The 21,444-nt window shown below is 38.7% G+C and overlaps 1 protein-coding gene across 20 annotated transcripts in view; it reads right to left on the bottom strand.

The window, feature by feature from the left end:
- Patronin (calmodulin-regulated spectrin-associated protein patronin) overlaps positions 1-21,444 on the bottom strand; it is a 108,015-nt gene that overhangs the window by 43,594 nt on the left and 42,977 nt on the right. For 19 of the 20 annotated variants that reach the window (XM_067772163.1, XM_067772162.1, XM_067772181.1 and 16 more), the window contains 2 exons: positions 20,262-21,440; positions 18,303-18,851 (listed from right to left, as the gene is read on the bottom strand). In XM_067772163.1, the coding sequence (XP_067628264.1) occupies positions 18,303-18,851; positions 20,262-21,440 (1,728 nt within the window). The remainder of the gene's footprint in view (positions 1-18,302; positions 18,852-20,261; positions 21,441-21,444) is intronic. The other variant, XM_067772177.1, reaches the window with a different exon arrangement.

Raw genomic sequence — 21,444 nt, forward strand, 5'->3', positions numbered from 1 at the left:
TATGTAGAAATTAAACAAAAGCGGGGATAGGACACCACCCTGTGGCACCCCTTGTTTAATTCTCCTTTGTTTTGATGTTTCGTTTCTGAATTGCACCGATGCCTGCCGACCACCCAGATAATTTGCGGTCCACCTTTTAAGACATGGGGGAAGGGTGGACCCTTCCAGGTCTTGCAGTAACGAGCCATGGTTGACCGTATCAAAAGCTTTTGATAGGTCTAACGCTACGAGTACTGTTCTATGGTGGGGATATTGATTCAAACCGCAATTTATCTGGGTGCTAATGACATTTAGCGCGGAGGTAGTGCTATGGAGTTTTCTGAAGCCATGCTGATGAGGGGCTAGCTGCAAATGTGCTTGGAAATAAGGGAGCAAAATGGCTTCAAGCGTCTTTGCCACTGGCGATAGGAGAGATATCGGACGATATGACTCACCTACGTTAGCTGGTTTCCCAGGCTTTAGTAGCGGGACCACCTTGGCCATTTTCCATTTCTCGGGTATGACAAAGGTGGAAAGAGACAGGTTGAAGACATGCGCTAAATATTTGAAACCCTCTTTCCCTAGGTTTTTAAGCATCGGCATGGCTATGCCGTCTGGGCCCACTGCTTTGGATGGTTTAGCGCGACCAATGGCGTCCTCAACCTCTCTAGCGGTGATGGTAATTGGTGACGCGCTGAGTTTGTGTTTATGTGCGTGTCTATTGGCTCTCCGTCTATCTTTGTCGACCGTAGGATGCATTATATATTGCCGGCAGAAAGCGCTCGCGCATTTTTTCGCATCCGACAGCACCTTATCGCCAAAGGCGATGGAAACTTTGTCTTTGTGCTTAGTCGGATTCGATAGGGACTTTACGGTGGACCAAAGTTTACCTACACCGGTAGAGAGGTTACAACCTCTTAGGTGCTCTTCCCATTTCGCCCGCTTGTGTTCGTCCACAAGCAATCTGATGCGTTGGTTTATATCCCTTATTTGGGGGTCGCCTGGATCAAGCTGTCTTATAAGGTCGCGTTCCCTCGCTAAGCTCGCGGCCTCCGCCGGGAAGTGGGGCCGGATTTCGGGAATTCTCCCGGCGGGAATGAAATGTGCCGAGGCGGATTCAATGACCTTACGGAAGGCACGCTCCCCTTGGCGGGCATCAGTCGGGATAGGGAGGGCAGCAAAGCTGCTGTCTGTTGCAGATTTATATTCTTCCCACTTTCCTTTTTTGAAGTTTATGAAAGTGCGTTTTTCGGTGACGATGAAGTCGGCGGTACGCTCGAACGAAATAAGTATGGGCACGTGGTCGGATGCCAATGTTACCATCGGCTGCCAGTTGACGCAGTTTACGAGTTCTGCGCTCACGATTGAGATATCTGGCGAGCTATGACAGCTTCCTACCATACGTGTGGGGGCGTCTCCGTTTATTGTGCAGAACGTCGTTTCGTCTATTTGATCCGCCAACATCTCACCCCTACTGTCCGCCCGCAAGTTTGAATGCCATAGGTCGTGATGGGCATTAAAATCGCCTAAGATAATGCGATTGTTGCCAGTGAGTAAGGCCTCGATATTAGGGCGGTATCCACTGGGGCAACAGGTGACAGGAGGGATGTAGATGTTGATGATTTCTAGATTTGCATCGCCTGACCGGACAGATAGGCCTTGACGTTCTAAGACATTGTCACTGCGGTCGATGCCAGGATCAAATATATGATATTGCACAGAGTGGTGTACCGCTCTCGCGGTCTTTCCTGTGGACATTATAACCAGAGCAGGTCTGCAATGCAGATCTTGCTGTGAGTTTAGTCTCTTGAATCGCAGCAATGCGGATGTTGTGCCGCTTCATGAAATCGACTATCTCCGTAATCTTCCCAGTTAGTCCATTACAGTTGAACTGCAGAATTCTGAAGTGCATGAGGGGTGACGCCGCCACTCTAGGGGTAAGTGAGGGGTGACTACGCCTAGGTTGTGGAAGGCCAGGACGCAATTGCTGTTGTGGCCTTGGGACTGGGCGCCCTTGGGCAAGCATTGGGGTACCCGGATGATTTGGGTTTGCGACCTGGCAACATGGCGCGATGAAACCCGTCGGGGGGTTGCCGTCGCGGAGACCAGAACATCTAGGAAAGTGGCACCACCCAAGGCAGGAGCTGCATTGAGCGGATGTCGCAAACCTATATATTCTGTGCTGGCAGACGGTGCAAACGGAGGCAGGGACTAAGAGTCTGTTTCCCTGACCTGCACGATTGCTGCCAGAAAAGAGGGGGGGAGAAGAAGACGGGGGCAGGGGCTGATGCTCAGCATTGCAACCAGCTCTACTACGAAGGTAGTAGTTATGAGTGGTATCAGCTGTTTGAGTTGTTGGCGCCGTGGGGCGCGAGCAGCAGCGGGTACTTGTTGTGGCTTGCTGAGCAGCGAAGCTGCTGGAAGGTAGTGGGGATACGCTTAGGCGTAGACTACGGGACGCCCTTGGGCGTGAGCAGCAAGGAGCCACAAAAGATTTATAAAAGTTGCGTGGACGTCGGGTTTTGGGATCAAGCCCAGAACAACCTGTCCGATGCAACCATCCCTTGCACGAGACACACTGAACAGAGTATGACCGTCCTAAAAAGATTCCTTTCTGGCAAATGCAGCAAAACCATTTCTCATGACCGGGGTCAGGAGACGGACCCGGATTGGGTTCGATACCTTCCCGGAGTAAGAGAATATGTAGCAGTCCTGCTGCAAGGAGCTGCTGGGAGGATGACAATTTGTGGGACGAAACAAATTAAATGGGGTCACACTGAAATGACAGTCCTTGGTCGGGAAAAATTCCGAGTCGCTCCGGTACATAGAAGCGACTGCCTTGGGAAGCGTTGAGAGCTATGGTGACAACATAAGGAAAATAACCATGTAGGAAAATGAACCGAGGGAAACCCTGGAATGTGTTTGTATGACATGCGTATCAAATGAAAGGCATTAAAGAGTATTTTATGAGGGAGTTGGTTATAGTTCTATAGGTGGACGCCATTTAGGGATATAGCCATAAAGGTGGATCAGGGTTGACTCTAGAATGCGTTTGTACGATATGGGTATCAAATGAAAGGTGTTAATGAGTATTTTAAAAGGGAGTAATCCTTAGTTCCATAGGTGGACGCCGTTTCGAGATATCGCCATAAAGGTGGACCAGGGGGGACTCTAGAATTTGTTTGTACAATATGGGCATCAAACGAATGGTGTTAATGAGTATTTTAAAAGGGAGTGGGCCTTAGTTCTATAGGTGGATGCCGTTTCGAAATATCGCCATAAAAGTGGACCAGGGGTGACTCTAGAATGTGTTTGTACGATATGGGTATCAAATTAAAGGTATTAATGAGGGTTTTAAAAGGGAGTGGTGGTTGTTGTATAGGTGGTCGCCTTTTCGAGATATCGCCATAAAGGTGGACCAGGGGTGACTCTAGAATGCGTTTGTACGATATGGGTATCAAATGAAAGGTGTTAATGAGTATTTTAAAAGGGAGTAATCCTTAGTTCCATAGGTGGACGCCGTTTCGAGATATCGCCATAAAGGTGGACCAGGGGTGACCCTAGAATTTGTTTGTACAATATGGGTATCAAAAGAAAGGTGTTAATGAGTATTTTAAAAGGGAGTAATCCTTAGTTCCATAGGTGGACGCCGTTTCGAGATATCGCCATAAAGATGGACCAGGGGTGACCCTAGAATATGTTTGTACAATATGGGCATCAAACGAAAGGTGTTAATGAGTATTTTAAAAGGGAGTGGGCCTTAGTTCTATAGGTGGACGCCGTTTCGAAATATCGGCACAAAGGTGGACCAGGGGTGACTCTAGAATGTGTTTGTACGATATGGGTATCAAATTAAAGGTATTAATGAGGGTTTTAAAAGGGAGTGGTGGTTGTTGTATAGGTGGTCGCATTTTCAAGATATCGCCATAAAGGTGGACCAGGGGTGACCCTAGAATTTGTTTGTACAATATGGGTATCAAAAGAAAGGTGTTAATGAGTATTTTAAAATGGAGTAATCCTTAGTTCCATAGGTGGACGCCGTTTCGAGATGTCGCCATAAAGGTGGAGCAGGGGTGACCCTAGAATTTGTACAATATGGGTATCAAAAGAAAGGTGTTAATGAGTTTTTTAAAAGGGAGTAATCCTTAGTTCCATAGGTAGACGCCGTTTCGAGATATCGCCATAAAGGTGGGCCAGGGGTGACTCTAGAATTCGTTTGTGCAATATGGGTATCAAACGAAAGGAGTTAATGAGTATTTTAAAAGGGAGTGGGCCTTAGTTCTATAGATGGACGCCTTTTCGAGGTATCGCAATAAAGGTGGACCAGGGGTGACTCTAGACTTTGTTTGTGCGATATGGGTATCAAATGAAAGGTGTTAATGAGTATTTTTAAAAGGGAGTGGGCCTTCGTTCTATAGGTGTTCGCCTTTTCGAGATAGCGCCATAAAGGTGGACCAGTGGTGACTTCAGAATATGTTTGTACGATATGGGTATCAAATGAAAGGTGTTAATGAGTATTTTAAAAGGGCGTGGGGCTTAGTTCTATAGGTGGACGCCTTTTCGAGATATCGCCATAAAGGTGGACCAGGGGTGACTCTAGAATGAGTTTGTACGATATGGGTATCAAATTAAAGGGATTAATGAGAGTTTTAAAAGGGAGTGGTGGTAGTTGTATATGTGAAGACGTTTTCCAGATATCGACCAAAATGTGGACCAGGGTGACCCAGAACATCATCTGTTGGATACCGCTAATTTATTTATATATGTAATACCTGCCAAGATTTTAAGGGTTTTTTATTTCGCCCTGCAGAACTTTTTCATTTTCTTCTACTTAATATGGTAGGTGTCACAACCATTTTATAAAGTTTTTTCTAAAGTTATATTTCGCGTCAATAAAACAATCCTATTACCTTAACATGTTTCATCCCTTTTTTCGTATTTGGTATAGAATTATGGCATTTTTTTCATTTTTCGTAATTTTCGATATCGAAAAAGTGGGCGTGGTCATAGTCGGATTTCGTTCATTTTTCATACCAAGATAAAGTGAGTTCAAGTAAGCACGTGAACTAAGTTCATTAAAGATATGTCGATTTTTGCTCAAGTTATCGTGTTAACGGCCATGCGGAAGGACAGACGGACGACTGTGTATAAAAACTGGGCGTGGCATCAACCGATTTCGCCCATTTTTACAGAAAACAGTTAACGTCATAAAATCTATGCCCCTACCAAATTTCAAAAGGATTGGTTAATTTTTGTTGGACTTATGGCGTTAAAAGTATCGTAGACAAATTAAATGAAAACGGGCGGAGCCACGCCCATTTTGAAATTTTCTTTTATTTTTGTATTTTGTTGCACCACGTCATTACTGGAGTTGAATGTTGACATAATTTACTTATATACTGTAAAGATATTAAATTGTTTGTTAAAATTTTACTTAAAAAAAATTTTTTTTTTAAAAGTGGGCGTGGTCCTTTTTTTTTAATTAAGCGTACATATAGTAATAGGAGTAACGTTCCTGCCAAATTTCATCATGATATCTTCAACGACTGCCAAATTACAGCTTGCAAAAGTTTTAAATTACCTTCTTTTAAAAGTGGGCGGTGCCACGCCCATTGTCCAAAATTTTAATAATTTTCTATTCTGCGTCATAAGTTCAACTCATCTACCAAGTTTCGTCGCTTTATCTGTCTTTTGTAATGAATTATCGCACTTTTTCGGTTTTTCGAATTTTTCGATATCGAAAAAGTGGGCGTGGTTATAGTCCGATATCGTTCATTTTAAATAGCGATCTGAGATGAGTGCTCAGGAACCTACATACCAAATTTCATCAAGATACCTCAAAATTTACTCAAGTTATCGTGTTAACGGACGGACGGACGGACGGACGGACATGGCTCAATCAAATTCTTTTTCGATCCTGATTATTTTGATATATGGAAGTCTATATCTATCTCGATTCCTTTATATATGTACAACCAACCGTTATCCAATCAAACTTAATATACTCTGTGAGCTCTGCTCAACTGAGTATAAAAATGAAAAAAAGTTTTATACTATCGAAATACAAAATTAAATTTAAATCTTACAAAAAAAAAAAAAAAAATCTATGAAAATATAGATTTTACAAAAGAAATAAGTTAATAAGAGCTAATATATGAACTAATATCCACGTTTTAGAAAACTTAAATATATATATATATATTCATATATAAAAAAAAAAAAAAAATTTTTATCATTGAGTTGTAACAATAATCCGTGAATACTGTTTACAGTAGAACAAAACGAAAAGCGGAACGAAGAGAAATACTAATATTATCATATTAAGTGAACGAAAGAGGAACATAGAGAAATACTAATATTAATATATTAAGTTAACGAAAAGCGGAACTGAGAGAAATACTAATATTAAAAATGGTATAAAAAGAAGAGGAACTAAATGAAAACGGAAATGTCAAAGAAACATAAAAATATTCAGTAAACAGTCGTGAGCGGAACAAAACGAAATCGGAATATGAATATTAAGGAATATGAACAAGTGTGGAACAAAATGAAAGTGAAAATTAGTGGAAGAATTTTGGAAAAAGGAAGCTACTGAAATCAATAATGTCCCTCAACTCAACTGCAACAGGGTAGTCAACTATTGAATGGGACAAGTCAGCACTGAATATTAGCAACAATGAAACAATATATTACGAGAGGAAATCATACAGTACTACAACAACAACAACAGCGGAAATAATAATGATTGCAGCATTGGGTATGGCGCACAGTGTGCGAAACATGTAGTTTAGCAAATATAAAATCAATTTTTTTTTCTTGAATTTAAATTTTCTTAATTTATATTATTTACACTTTTGCACATTTATTAAAGTACCACCACACACATGTACTCATTACATATTTACATACAAACTATTACTAATATAATTCACCTAAATATTTAACAATAAAACATTGAAAAAAAAAGAAATAAAATTTAAATAATAATAATAATAATTAACATTTTACTAAAATTTTATTTTAAATATATTAAAATATATTAACATATGTATGTACAAGTGTACGTGTTAATGACAGTGGGCTGGTGTTGATGAAAATTTTAAAATATTTCTTTTTGTTTTTATTTGTTTTTGAAGACAAAATTAAAACAAAATAATTGAAATAAATAATTGAATTCAAATTATTTAATTTTTCTTTTTGAAAATTTACTTTTGCCCTACTGTCCTATATTCGCATGTGGTGAAATTTACTTTAATTTAATACAAGCTTTTTATATAAAGCAGTGTGTGTGTAAAATGAATATGTTATTTTTGAAATAAAACGATACAATTTTCAAAGATGTGGCTTGAAAGCGATGTGTCAGTATTAAAAAAAAAAAAAATTATTTATATATATAGTATTAAAATTTTAGTGTCTCCGAAACAATGTTTTTTTTTCCCCCAAATTTTGTAAGCTCAGCGGAAATTTCATTTTATTACGATAAATTACACGGAAATTCTTTTACATATTCAATATTCAATTTAGATATCAAAGTTTGCTTTTGTTTTGTTTTTCTTTTACATGTGCGATTCTAATAGTCCACATACATTTTCAAATGCTAGAATAGAATTTAGTGCAGATAGAGATTCTTTATTTAAAGGCTTTTTAGGGTTTGATAACACAAATCATTCTACACAAACTTCATCTTCTAGTTCGATTTCTAATTTTGACCTAACTTCAAATTCTAGTTCTTATTTTACTTCTGATACTATTTCAAATTTTAACGATTTAAACATGGCTACTCTTGAGCAAAAGAAGTCATTCATTAGTACTTGTGCCTCGATTATTCGAGAAAACTATAGCCGTGATCCGTTATCACTTGCCTCGTTTATAGATAAAATTGATTTAATAGAAGATTTAACTGATGTATCTTTAACTACTACATTTATATCATTTTTAAAGTCGAAACTCGAAGGCAAAGCTCGCGAAGCTATACCAACGCAAATAGATTCTATTAGTCAGATTAAAGATGCATTACGTAGCAGAATTAGGCCAGATAACTCGAAGGTTGTTGGGGGTAAAATTGCGGCCTTAAGGGTAAACAATAATAATTTTACTGATTTTTCAAAACAAGTAGAAGATCTTTCTGATTCGCTAGAACGCTCTTTGATCATCGAAGGTATGACACAGGCAAAAGATCATGAGATGGCGGTTGAGCAAACTGTTACTGTTTGTAGGTTGAACAGTCGTTCAGATATGGTGAAGTCTATCCTTGCATCAACAACTTTTAAGGATTCAAAGGATGTTGTTGCTAAAATGATTATTGAGCGTGAACAGGAGGTAAAAGAGCGGCAGGTGTTAGCGTATCGCTCACGTCCGATAAGATCTAATAGTTTTCGCCGGAATTTTAGAGGTAATAATAATTTCGGATACAATAACAATTTTAGATTCAATGGTAATGCAACTAGGCCTACCAATAATTTACATTTTCGAAATACTAATTACAATGGAGGCAACAATAGGTCTAATAATTACAACAACAATTACAATAGAAATAACAATCGGTCTGTAAATAACAGTAATTCAAATAATCAACGTTTAAATAACAGGAATTCAGTCAATGTTCGTTCTTTAAATGCCGAAGCCCCTCAGGAGCGAACACTGAGGGAGCAGGTGCTATTGGGTTAAATTCTTTTAAATCAATATATTGTCAAAATTTAAATTATTCTGACTTCATCGAAGTCAACTGTAGTGATTCTTATAAAATATGTTCTTTTCTTGTAGATTCTCAGGCAGATATTTCACTTATAAAAATTTCTAGTTTAGCAAGTGACGTAATAGTAGAAAACAGTAATGTAATAAATATAACAGGTGTAACAACAGACACAGTAACAACTTTAGGCAGAGTTAGTACGAACATAGTAGTTTCAAATATATTATTTCCTCTGACTATTCATGTTGTTGATGACAACTTTAATATTCCTTCGGATGGTATAATAGGAAAACACTTTTTAAAAGCAAGCAAATGTATAATCAATTATTCGAATGATACAATAACGATAGGACTAGGGAGAGAAAGAGTTAATATTTCAATTTTGCATAGCACTTCAACAGATACTTTTGTAATTCCACCAAGATGTGAAGTTTTTCGTGTTTTTAGTTTGAATAAATCGGAAAATCCAGTTTTTGTCGATTCTCATGAACTGTGTAGTGGTGTTTTTACCGCAAAATGTGTCATTGATACGGAACATCCTATTTTAAAAATTATTAATACTACTGATGAAGTGAAGTATGTTAAAAACTTCAATATTCAAACTGAGGACATAGACAATTTTGCTATCTATCGCATAAATGAAACATCTGTTGATTCAAAACGCATAGAAGAGCTTACGTCAGTTTTAGTAAAACAAATACCTTCGTATGCAAAAGATAAATTACTTGACTTATGTTTGAAATATTCAGATATTTTTGCTCTAAAAACAGACTTAATGACGATTAATAATTTTTACGAACAAAAATTAAGACTAACGGACAAGACACCAGTGTACATAAAAATTATAGATTGCCATATTCACAGGGTGCTGAAATAAATAAACAGGTTGATAATTTGTTAAAAAATGATTTAATTGAAGGAAGTTGTTCAAATTATAACAGCCCATTGATTTTAGTACCGAAAAACGACCCAACTGGACAAAAAGCATATCGAATGTGTGTAGACTTTAGAGCAGTCAATAAAAAACTTATTACAGATAAATTTCCTTTGGAACGTGTTGATGATATTTTGGATAACCTTGGTCGAGCTAAATATTTTTCGACTTTGGATCTTTTTTCGGGTTTCCATCAAATTCCATTACATAAAGATTCGAGAAATATAACATCATTTAGTACAGATCGTGGATCTTTTCGTTGGAAAGTTTTACCATTTGGACTAAATGTTGCTCCTAACTCATTTTCAAGAATGATGTCAATAGCATTTTCCGGTATTGCACCTAATCAAGCCTTTATGTATATAGACGATATTATAGTCATTGGATGTAGTGAGTCCCATCATTTAAAAAATTTAGAGAAAGTTTTTGAGAAATGTAGAAAGTTTAATTTGCGGCTTAATCCTAATAAATGTAATTTTCTTAGATCTGAGGTAACATTTTTGGGGCATAAATGTTCAGCAAAGGGTTTGTTACCTGATGATTCAAAAATAGAGGCCATTAAAAAGTATCCTAAGCCGCGTGACAAAGACGCAGTTAGAAGATTTGTTGCATTTGCAAACTATTATAGGAGATTTATACCTAATTTTGCTTGTTTAGCGGCACGTTTGAATCGTTTGAGTCGGAAAAATGTTGAATTTAATTGGGATACCTCGTGCGAGCTGGCATTTGAGAAACTAAGAAAAAGTTTAATGTCATAATGGATCATAATGGTAACGATTTACCAATTTGTTTCGCTTCAAAAGCATTTAGCAAGTCTGAACAAAATAAAGCAATTATCGAATTAGAACTTTTGGCAATATATTATGCAGTTAAGCAGTTTCGGCCATACGTTTATGGTGCACACTTTATAGTGAGATCAGATCATTTATTTATTTATTTATTTATTTATTTATTTAAAATACACATATAAGACATAGTCTTTTACAGTGCCATATTTGCTATTATTCTTATTACTAGTACAAAGTAAGTTTAAAAGCTAGAAACAAAAATAGAAGTAACATTCAAACCATACAGCATATGTTCCATGGAGGTAAGTAAAAAAGAAAAAGAAAAAGTAAAATACAAAAGAATGTTCAAGAACAAAGGGTGCGATGTACAGCTAATTTGAAGCACTTAGGATTTGATTCTAATTTTACTTTATTAGGCAAAGCATTCCACAACTGCACAGCCCTAACGAAAAACATTCTCGATGTTACTGAATACTTAAAATACGGTACAATTAGATTGCAAGTACGGGATGATTGTGCGAAAGTAAGTTTTACAAAAAGGCATTCCGGCGTACGAGAAAAGATAATCTTATGTATAAATATTAGTAAACGACGGTCAAAGAATGCTGATAAACTGCATTCAAGAATAGTTTTTGAGAAGTTCGAAATATGATCATATTTCCGTTTAAGATAGATATATCTGGCACAATTATTAATCAGTAGTTGATATTTGTTCATGGAAGCTTTATCCAGGCAACCATATATCAATTCATGGTAAGATATTATTGGTATTAATAGACTTTTGACAAGTTTAAGTTTTATATCTTCTCGAATAAAATAAGCCGTTTTCCATAAATGCCTTAACATATAATATAACCTACTAATTGAGGAATTCACATGATCAACACAAGTTAGGTGCTTATTTAAGATAAATCCAAGAGTTTTGACATTCTTCTCATATTTCACAACACTTCCATTTATAACTAGCGGAGAAATGCCATTCAGATTGTAGGAAAAATGTGAAATAGCGATCGCCTGTGTTTTGGATGCATTAAGGTGTAGCTTGTTCTTTTTAGACCATTGAAATATAGCTTCTAAATCTTCATTTAATCGGCAAACTAAATCCTCTATTAAGCCAAGAGGGGCAGAAAGGTATATCTGAGCATCATCCGCGTAGAGGTGAATGGATACTTTACGACAGCATTTTTCTATGTCATTAATGTACAAACTAAATAAAATTGGACCAAGAATAGAACCCTGTGGAACCCCAGATTTTACTGGTAATAACCTGGATCCACGATCCCCACATATTACCCGTTGGTACCTGTTTGTCAAATAGCTCTCAAGCAGCTTCACAGCATCGCTACTGAATCCAAAATATTTTTTTAGCTTATGCAGGAGAATTCTGTGGCAGACCGTGTCGAATGCCTTAGAGAAGTCCAATAACGTAAGAATTGTGAGTTCGCCATTGTCAAATTTTGGTCGTATGTCTTCTAAAACCTTGAGCATAGCGGTTGAGCAACTATGTCCAATGCGATAACCTGATTGATTTTCCGAAAGCAAATTTTCTTCAGTCAGATATTTCCTAATCTGGTTCGATAAGAGCTTTTCCATCACTTTTGATAAGCAGGGAAGAATACTTATTGGCCGAAAATCACATGGTTGGGAAGCATTAACCTTTTTTGGAATAGGTATAATATTAGCCACCTTCCAAGCATCAGGAAAACTTAGAGATGTTAAAGCAAAATTTAAAATATGCGTTAATGGCGCAATCACATATGGTAATATAAGTTTAATAAATCTTAGACTTATTTTATCTTCCCCTGTTGCATTTGATTTTATTGAAAATATGGATTGTATTGTTTCAGATTCAGTAATATTAGAAAAGTTAAATTTACTGCACCAATCAAGCAAAGAATCGTCGTTGGAAATATTTGACTCACTCTCATTCGGTAACTTGGTAGCAAAGAAATCATTCATTACATCAGCCTCAATCGAGCATTCCGATTTTAAATCATTCTTAATACCAAGTTGTTTTAGATTATTCCAGAGAATCTTTGGTGGTAGACATAGATCAAGTTTGCTTCGGAAATAACCCCTTTTGGCATCCCTAGTAATTTTCGTAGCTCTGTTTCGCAATATCTTATAAGCCTGCCAGTTTTCTTCACAAGGAGATTTCCTCCAAAGTGAATAGCTTTTATTTCTTGCTTTTATTGCCTGAAGTACATCTCGACTGAACCATGGTTGCTTATTTTTGTTCACTCTAATTTTCTTAAGTGGGACATATTTATCAAATAGGTAGTTAACCAAATTGGAAAAATTTTCAACTTTTTTATTTATGTCTGCTTCAAACCAACTGTCATTCCAAGGAAGTGAAGATGCTTCAGCAGCTAAAGCTCTGATATTGATTCTACTGAAATCACGAACGTACTGGTTGCTAATGGAGATAGTATTCGTAGATTGCAAAACTACATTATAACTCAAAAAAATTAAGTCATGGTCGCTAATACCTCCCAGAGAAAGCTGATCAAAATGTAAGACATTGCCCATGTCAGCCACACAAAATACATCAAGTAAACTAGGTTTGCAATGGGGTCCGAAACGAGTAGCAAGTTTATTTACAACTTCCAATCCTACGCCTGAAATGCTATCAACAAAATGTTTGGACCGATCGTTTTCCACAAGCAAATCAATATTTAAGTCTCCACACAAGAGTATGTGTTCATAAATTGCACTATATTTATCGAAACTCTTAAAAAAGTTACCCAAATCATATGACTTTTTCGGATTATATACACATACAACAAGGCAACGCTCAAAATTATTGAAGAACTCAAACATCAAAAACTCCACAGGATCAAGTTGATCCGACCTGTCAATTACTCTTCCCTGCAATGCCTTTTTATAATAGATCGCAATACCACCACCGCGCTTGTCTTGCTGTCTGTCATTCCTTACAATACCGTAATCAAGAAATTGGTAATTATAATCAGCCATATCATTCTGAAACCAAGTTTCAGTAATACACAAGACATCAATACACGCAGAGCTAAAAACGTGATTTAAGTAATCAAGTTTTGTTTGATTTAAACTTCTCGAGTTAAAATGACAAACCTGAAATCCAGGATGACAATCACTCAAAATCTTCAGTACTATCTTATTGTTGCATTCATTAGAGCCAACAGCTGAGCTATTTACCTTCATAAATAAATCCACAAGTGTGCGTTTCAAATTGCCAACATACTAGAGTGCATAACAGAGAAGGGTCAACAGGAGAGTACATATGAAAAGTGGTTAAAGAATAAAATAAAAACTTAAACATATTAATAAATATTCCTAATGCAAAAGAACAAAGAAATATAACTAAAAGTATGGTCATATTAATCAGCTGCTCCTTTTCGATCTACGGTGCTCAAAAGAGAATCCACTTCCTCTTTGCTAGCTATCAATTTAGGCTCTTCATTGGGCTTTAATCGTACAAAAACTTTTCCACGAACTGAGAACGCAGATGCTAAAAGCCTCTTTTTCTTCATCTTCGTAGTATAAGACATAACTTCTCTTAGTCTCTTTGGCAAACTCTCATGTATATAAACAGATCCATAGCCAGGTATATTAATATCCGACAGCACAAGCGATCTCTGTTTATGTTTACAAAATGCAGCAATAGACTTCGTCGGCCGTTAGTTTATTTATTTAATATGAAAGATCCTACGTCAAAACTGTTTAGAATACGTTTAGAGTTATCTGAGTATAATTTTACTATAGAGTATATACATGCTGCTGCAGCTGTATGGAGGATGATGAGGTGGAATCATTAAATCACTTTATACTTGATTGCCCAGCTTTTGTCAGAACAAGGCGAAAGTACTTCGGTCGCGACTCCATATCCAAGGCTGAGATCGGTATCATTCGGAACTTTATCGTTGCTACCCAATGATTATCGATGCTATATCTACGTCACCGTTTATTTTATTTTATTGTATGTGGTATCACAACGGATCTTTATGGTGTCCAAGTGAGCTTCCCCTATCACGGTAGCTACCACCAAACCTAACCTAACCTATTTTGGCAAAGGACCATCAAATTAGATAACAACTCACAACAACTTTGGCTACAAGAAAAAGAAGGCCACGTAGCAGGAGGTAACAATTTACGTCAAGTGAGGCAGTCCTTTTGATTTTTGGTGAAAAACTTTCCATGACCGAAAAAATGCGTTTATTTCGAATTTTCGAGATTCAAATGGAAATTAATTAAACTGAAATTTGAAGAAATACAGCAAGTAAGTACTTTGCATTTCGATGACATATCGACGGCTAAGATCTTCCCACCCAAATACACCGGGTACTCCAATGCTTACCCAAGGACGTCCAGTCCCAAGGCCTACAATAGCAGTTGCGTCCTAGCCTTTCACAACCCAGGCGTAGTCACCCATCACTTACTCCTAGAGTGACGACGTCTCCACCGTTGCACTTCAGAATTCTGCAGTTAAACTGTAATGGATTAACTGGGAAGATCACGGAGATAGTTGATTTCATGAAGCGGCACAACATCCGCATTGCTGCGATTCAAGAGACTAAACTCACAGCAAGATCTGCTCTGCAGACCTGTTCTGGGTATAATGTCCATAGAAAAGAGCGGAAATGGAGGCGGTCTCGTGTTTATCATATACCACTGTGCAATATCATATTGTAACGAATTTACTGCAATTCCCCTTATTTGCAATCTTCTGTTAACGTTCGAATCACTAAACTGTTGAATAAATAACTCCAGTATTCAATAATGCAAAATGGCCTTTATTAAAGTTCCTCACAATAACACTACTATTGCTCGCCAGATAGCGTCTTAAATCAAACTGATTGTCGTGCCTCTACTGTTGCGGCCTTTTATACTCTGTGATTTTTCGTTTGCATACTTCTAGGCTCTTCCAGAATTTACTTAGTTACTGCTATATAATTATAACTACAGATGCATGTGTATATCTTCTCATATGCGCCTGTATTTGTGAGCGACACTTCCACAATTATAATTGCATACTTTTGGGAGCATCTCAGATAAGATATCTGCATGTGTTTGTGCGTCTCTTCTCCGCTGCGTGTACGTACATATGTGTAGACATAATGATTGATCTATTGGTGTGCATACAAGTCACTGCTTAGCATCGGCTTAGAGATGATAGTATCCCTTAATGGTTGGGCGAGTTCAATGACCACCACGATCTATGGCACTCAAACTTGCAGACAGACAGTAGGGGTGAGATGTTGGCGGATCAAAGAGAAGAAACCACATTCTGCACAATAAACGGAGACGCTCCCAAACATATGGTAGGAAGCTGTCACAGTTCGCCAGATATATCAATCGTGAGCGCAGGACTCGTAAACTGCGTCAACTGGCAGCCGATGGTAACATTGGCATCCGACGACCTGCCTATACTTATTTCGCTCGAGCGTACCACCGCCTTCATCGCAGAAAAACGCACTTTCATAAACTTTAAAAAGGGAAAGTGGGACGAATACAAATCCTTTACAGACAGCCGCTTTGCTGCCCTCCCTATCCCAACTGATGCCCGCTAAGGGGAGCGTGCTTTTCGCAAGGTCATTGAATCCGCCTCGGCTCGCTTCATTCCCGCCGGTAGAATTCCCGAAATTCGGCCCCACTTTCCGGCGGAGGCCGCAACTTTAGCGAGAGAACGTGACCTTATAAAACAGCTCGATCCCGGCGACCCCCAAATAAGGGATATAAACCAACGCATCAGATTGCTTGTGGATGAACACAAGCGGGCGAAATGGGAGGAGCACTTAAGCGGTTGTAACCTCTCTGCCGGTGTAGGTAAGCTTTTTTCCACCGTAAAGTCCCTATCGAATCCGTCTAAGCACAATGATAAAATTTGTATCGCCTTTGGCGATAAAGTGCTGTCGGATGCGAAAAAATGAGCGAGCGCTTTCTGCCGACAATATATAATGCGTTCTACGGTCGACAAAGATAGACGGAGGGCCAACAGACACGCACATAAATATAAATTCAGCGCGTCACCAATTACCATCACCGCCAAAGAGGTTGAGGATGCCATTGGTCATGCTAAACCATCCAAAGCAGTGGGACCAGACGGCGTAGCCATGCCGATGCTTAAAAGCCTAGGGAAAGAGGGTTTCAAATATTTAGCACATGTCTTTAACCTGTCTCTTTTCACCTTTGTCATTCCCGAAAAATGGAAAATGGCCAAGGTCGTCCCGCTACTAAAGCCTGGGAAACCAGCTAACATAAGAGAGTCATATCGCCCGATATCTCTCCTATCGCCAGTAGCCAAGACGCTTGAAGCCATTCCCTATTTCAAAGCAAATTTGCAACTAGCCTGTCATCAGCATGGCTTTAGAAAACTCCATAGCACCACCACCGAGCTAAATACCATTAGCACCCAGATAAAGAAGAATTAAACAAAGGGTGCCACAGGGTGGTGCCCTATCCCCACTTTTGTTTAACTTCTACATATCAAAACTACCTTCGCCATCAGAAGGAGTTACTATCCTTTCTTACGCCGATGACTGCACAATAATGGCCACAGGCCCGATGCGCTGGACGGTCCAAATGTCGACCATTTTGAACATCCACGTCGATGGCACTACGCTACCGACTGTCCTACACCCCAAAATCTTGGGTGCGCGGTTTGATCAAGATCTACATTTTGGTGAGCATGCAGCCGCAATTGTACCGAAAATCCAGAGCCGTCATAAAATCCTCAAATCCCTTTCTGGCAGTACTTGGGGAAAAAATAAAGAAACGCTCATTACTACATAAAAAGCAATTGGCTAGCCGTTTGCGTGCTACGCGTCCCCTATATGGTCGCCCAGCCTAAAAACTACTCACTGGAAGAAGTTACAGGCCTGCCAAAATACTGCTCTCATAATCGCCACGGGCTGTCTTCTTATGTCCTCAGAACACCATCTACATAATGAGGCGAGAATACTCCCCATCAGGGAGAGAAATGAGATGCTAACCAAACAGTTCCTGTTAAATACCCAGAAACCTGGGAATCCCAACAGGCATCTGATTGATGAGCCAACACCGCCCAGGGGCTTAAGGAGTCATCTCCGTAAGCATTATGAGGAAATACGGCACCTGAGAACTCAGCCGTATGAAGTCAAAAAACACAAGCAGGTGCTCAGAGAACTCCACAAACAGCCGTCAGACCTTTATGCCGGGAATTGCCCGGTGAATCTAGTACTCAAAGAAAAGTACCCAAAACTTGCGGAAGAGGAACGCACACTCCCCAGGGAAACAAGAGTCACTCTAGCTCAACTTCGATCTGTATACTGTAACAGGTTAAACTCTTACCTATCCAGAATCAACCCCGACATACAAAATGTATGTCCCGCTTGCAATGTGTCCCCACATGACACCAACCATATCTTTAATTGTAATGTAGAACCAACGCCTCTAACACCCCTCTCATTATGGTCAACCCCTGTTGAAATAGCAAGTTTCCTTGGACTCCCGTTAGAGGATATTGATGACAATTTGTGATCGGTCGCACCTATTGGATGGGGCAAAGCACTGCTACAACAACAACAACTTCCCACATTGGCATCCGGGTTGAAAACGCTCTTACTCCAGTTTGAAGAACGCCCTATGTAAGAAGGATTGACACCAGAATTTCTCTCAAAAATGCCCTAACTGCATACCCATGTATGGGTAAGCTCTGAGATAGGGCGTTCTTTAACCGAATTTTAAAATAGAGGTGTGAACTTTCTATTCCATTTCAGCATTGTTATTTTTTATATATATCACGACTTTTATTCAAAGAAACTGATTATAAAAAAATAAATTTGGTGTCTTCAAGCAAAAACTGGACAGAGTGCCCTCTTAGCAACAAGCACATTAAATTATATCGCTAAAAAAATCGAAATCAAAGTATTTTCTCCCCATTCATACTCACCCGATCCAAAGTGCTCACATCAGTGCCAATGACCAAGGCTTTCGATTGACTACTACCGCTACTAATACCAGCGGCATGCGTATTTTGTTGACTATTACGTGTAGGTGATGACGAGAGTGTTGCTGCCGCCGTTGCAGCTGCATTAAATTGATGCACTGGCGAACGTGGTTGCTGCGTTGACGATTTTTGGCTATTAGCTTCATCATGGCGTAGTGGTTGTATTGGCGTATCAGTGTATTTATTATACGTTGCCGTATTAATTTCGTTCATTTTATTGCCACCATTTTTAACCACATCCATATTACCACCAGCGCCACTACCACCAAATTGCCGTCCACTGTTACCATTATAAATAGGATTGTTATCTTCGCTTATGCTATGCGAACGATTGAGCGGCTCCATTTTAGTGACAATCTGATGATCAGTGCTATCCATGCTTTTCTCTTTTTTTGGTGAACGTTTCGCACGCAAAGGTGGCTTAGGACGCTTAGGTTGGTTATCATCGAATGATATGTAAAAGCCTTTTTCAGTTTTCGCATCACGTGGATCCTGGTGGGATAAAAGATTTTGATAAAAAATAAGTTGTATTAGAATATTGTAACGAATTTACTGCAAATCCTCTTATTTGCAACCTTCTGCTAAGTTCGAATCACTAAACTGTTGAATAATTAACTCCCATATTGAATAATGGCCTTTATTAAAGTACTTCACAATAACACTTATACTTTGCAACTAGCTGGCTTAATAACCAAACTGACTGATAGCTTAAATGAAACTGATCTCTCGCCTCCACTGTTGTCGCCCTTTTATACTGTCCGACCTCCTCGTTGCATATTTCTAGGCTTTTCTAATTCCAGAACTTACTAGTTAGTTATTAATTTCTCAGCTACAACTACATATGTATAATTTTTATAGCTTCTATCATACCCCATGCGCTTGTATGTGTGAGCGACACTTCCACAATCACAATTGCATACCTTTAGGAGCATTTCAGATAAGATATCTGCATGTGCTTGTGCGTTGCTCTCAGCTGCGTGTACCTACATATGTGTGGACATAATGATTGATTCGTTTATGTAGATACATAATGATTGATTTATGGATGTGCATGCAAGGCGCTGCTTAGCATCGGCTTAGAGATGGCAGCACCCCTTAGTTTTGCTAATATTCGTAACAATATAGATGACTGATAATAATTATTCCATAATCGGAGGGCAGCCTTAAAGCAAAACCTCCCAAGGCTGTTTATTCTCCAGCCGAAAATCGCTTCAACGTTCAATTTTGAGAATAACTCTATATGCTGGCTAACAAAAGATTAAATTTGACCTTTAAAGAAAAGGAATACGTTCATTATTTTAGAGCAATAGGCGATGCCAGCGCACTTAACTTTTCATGATGGGTTGAACTGATAAAATTTTGACAAATTTGAAAATTAACTTTGGGCTAAAAAGTTCTGCAAATGGGTCTGAGATGCCAGCGCACTTAACTTTTCATGATGGGTTCAACTGATATAATTTTGACAAATTTGAAAATTAACTTTGAGCTAAAAAGTTCTGCAAATGGGTCTAAGTGTTTTTAGAAAAATTTTGACAAGCTGGTAGCGAATGTTGTTAAAAATAATGAGACAGTTACGAGCCCCATAATCGGGACAAGACATTTTCACTCCTTATGTAATACATCCCGCTTGGAAAACGATAATAGGGGGTTTTTCCAAACAGGAGTTGTACATTTTTTTTTAATCAAAGTTTGAGAAAGGTCCTTTAACATTTTTTAAAGGATAATTAACTACCTACGTACATATCTTTCGTCTAGATTGTACTCCTTGAAAATCTGGTTTGCTTTACCCTATTACAAATTTTACTCAACACGATTTGGAGCTTCTACCAAATCTATGTTTTTCATTTATAAAGGGAATAATTTTGTTTTAAAAGCAATTACTGCATTCAACATTCGTCTTACCTGAAAACTATTGGCATTTACAGCGGGTCTGGACGGTGACGGTATACGGTATGTAAGATTACCACTCGTTATATGTACCTTTTGTGGTAATATTTCATTACCACCATCGTAGCCGCCATCACTACCATGTTGTTGGTAATGCTGTTGGTGCAGTTGTTGCTGTTGATGTGCATAGTCCGCAATACGTGTATTTTGCATAGATTCGATAATATTACGTTCTAATTCCTCAACATCATCTTCATCACCAATAAAACATATACTTTGCGGTGCCATCATATCGTCGGATAATTGTTGACCACCCGAAGAATTGGAAGAAGACGCTGCTGTCGTTGCCGCTTGTTTCGTTGTCAGTGGCATATTGCTAATAGAATGTTGACGCTGTAAACCGCCGCCGTTACCGAATACGCCGCTACCGCCACCATCACTATTGTGCTGCGGTGAAGATCGGAAGAGATGTTGATATTCACCACCACCATCATTTTGATGCAACACGAAGCCTTCACGTCCACGATTATTTTGCATATCATTCGTTTTCTTCCAAGTGTAATTTCCCTCTATTGGTAAACAAGAACGTTGCTTTTGTTGTTGCCATGCATTCACATCCACCAATGGCGCTTGTGATTGCTGATACTGTTGTTGCTGTTGCTGCTGTTGTTGTTCATATACCGATTGATTCCACGTGCGTCGTTGCGGGTGTGTTGGTTGTGGTGACATCTCATGTGGATACATAGGATTTGGTTGTGGTGAACTTGGATCACGCCCGTAATCATCATACATACTAGCACGATTCATATATTGCGGAGGTGTTTGATTATGGTGTGGTGCATATTGTGGGGGACCTTGAGGTGGGCCACCACCATAAATATGGTTGTTATAAGGAACCATATTATCAGCGTACATTTTTTGTTGTTGCATATAATGCGGTTGTTGTTGCATCATTGGTGGCATAGCTTGCTGCTGCTGTTGAGGCACATATTGACCATGTTCATTAATGAATTGCATTGGCATTGATGGCATTTGTTGTTGTTGATAGGGATCACGACTGGGTGGACGAGAATTGTAGAGGTTGGCATGCGGATTAAATGAGGAATGTGCAAGATGTGGTGTGGAACCGAAATTGTGTTGCATTGGCATTTGACTGTAATTGTCGCTGAGATGTTGTTGTGAGCCATATGGTGGCTGA

The sequence above is a fragment of the Eurosta solidaginis genome, chromosome 3 (genome assembly GCF_040869045.1).
Source record: "Eurosta solidaginis isolate ZX-2024a chromosome 3, ASM4086904v1, whole genome shotgun sequence".
NCBI classification, from domain to species: Eukaryota; Metazoa; Arthropoda; class Insecta; order Diptera; family Tephritidae; genus Eurosta; species Eurosta solidaginis.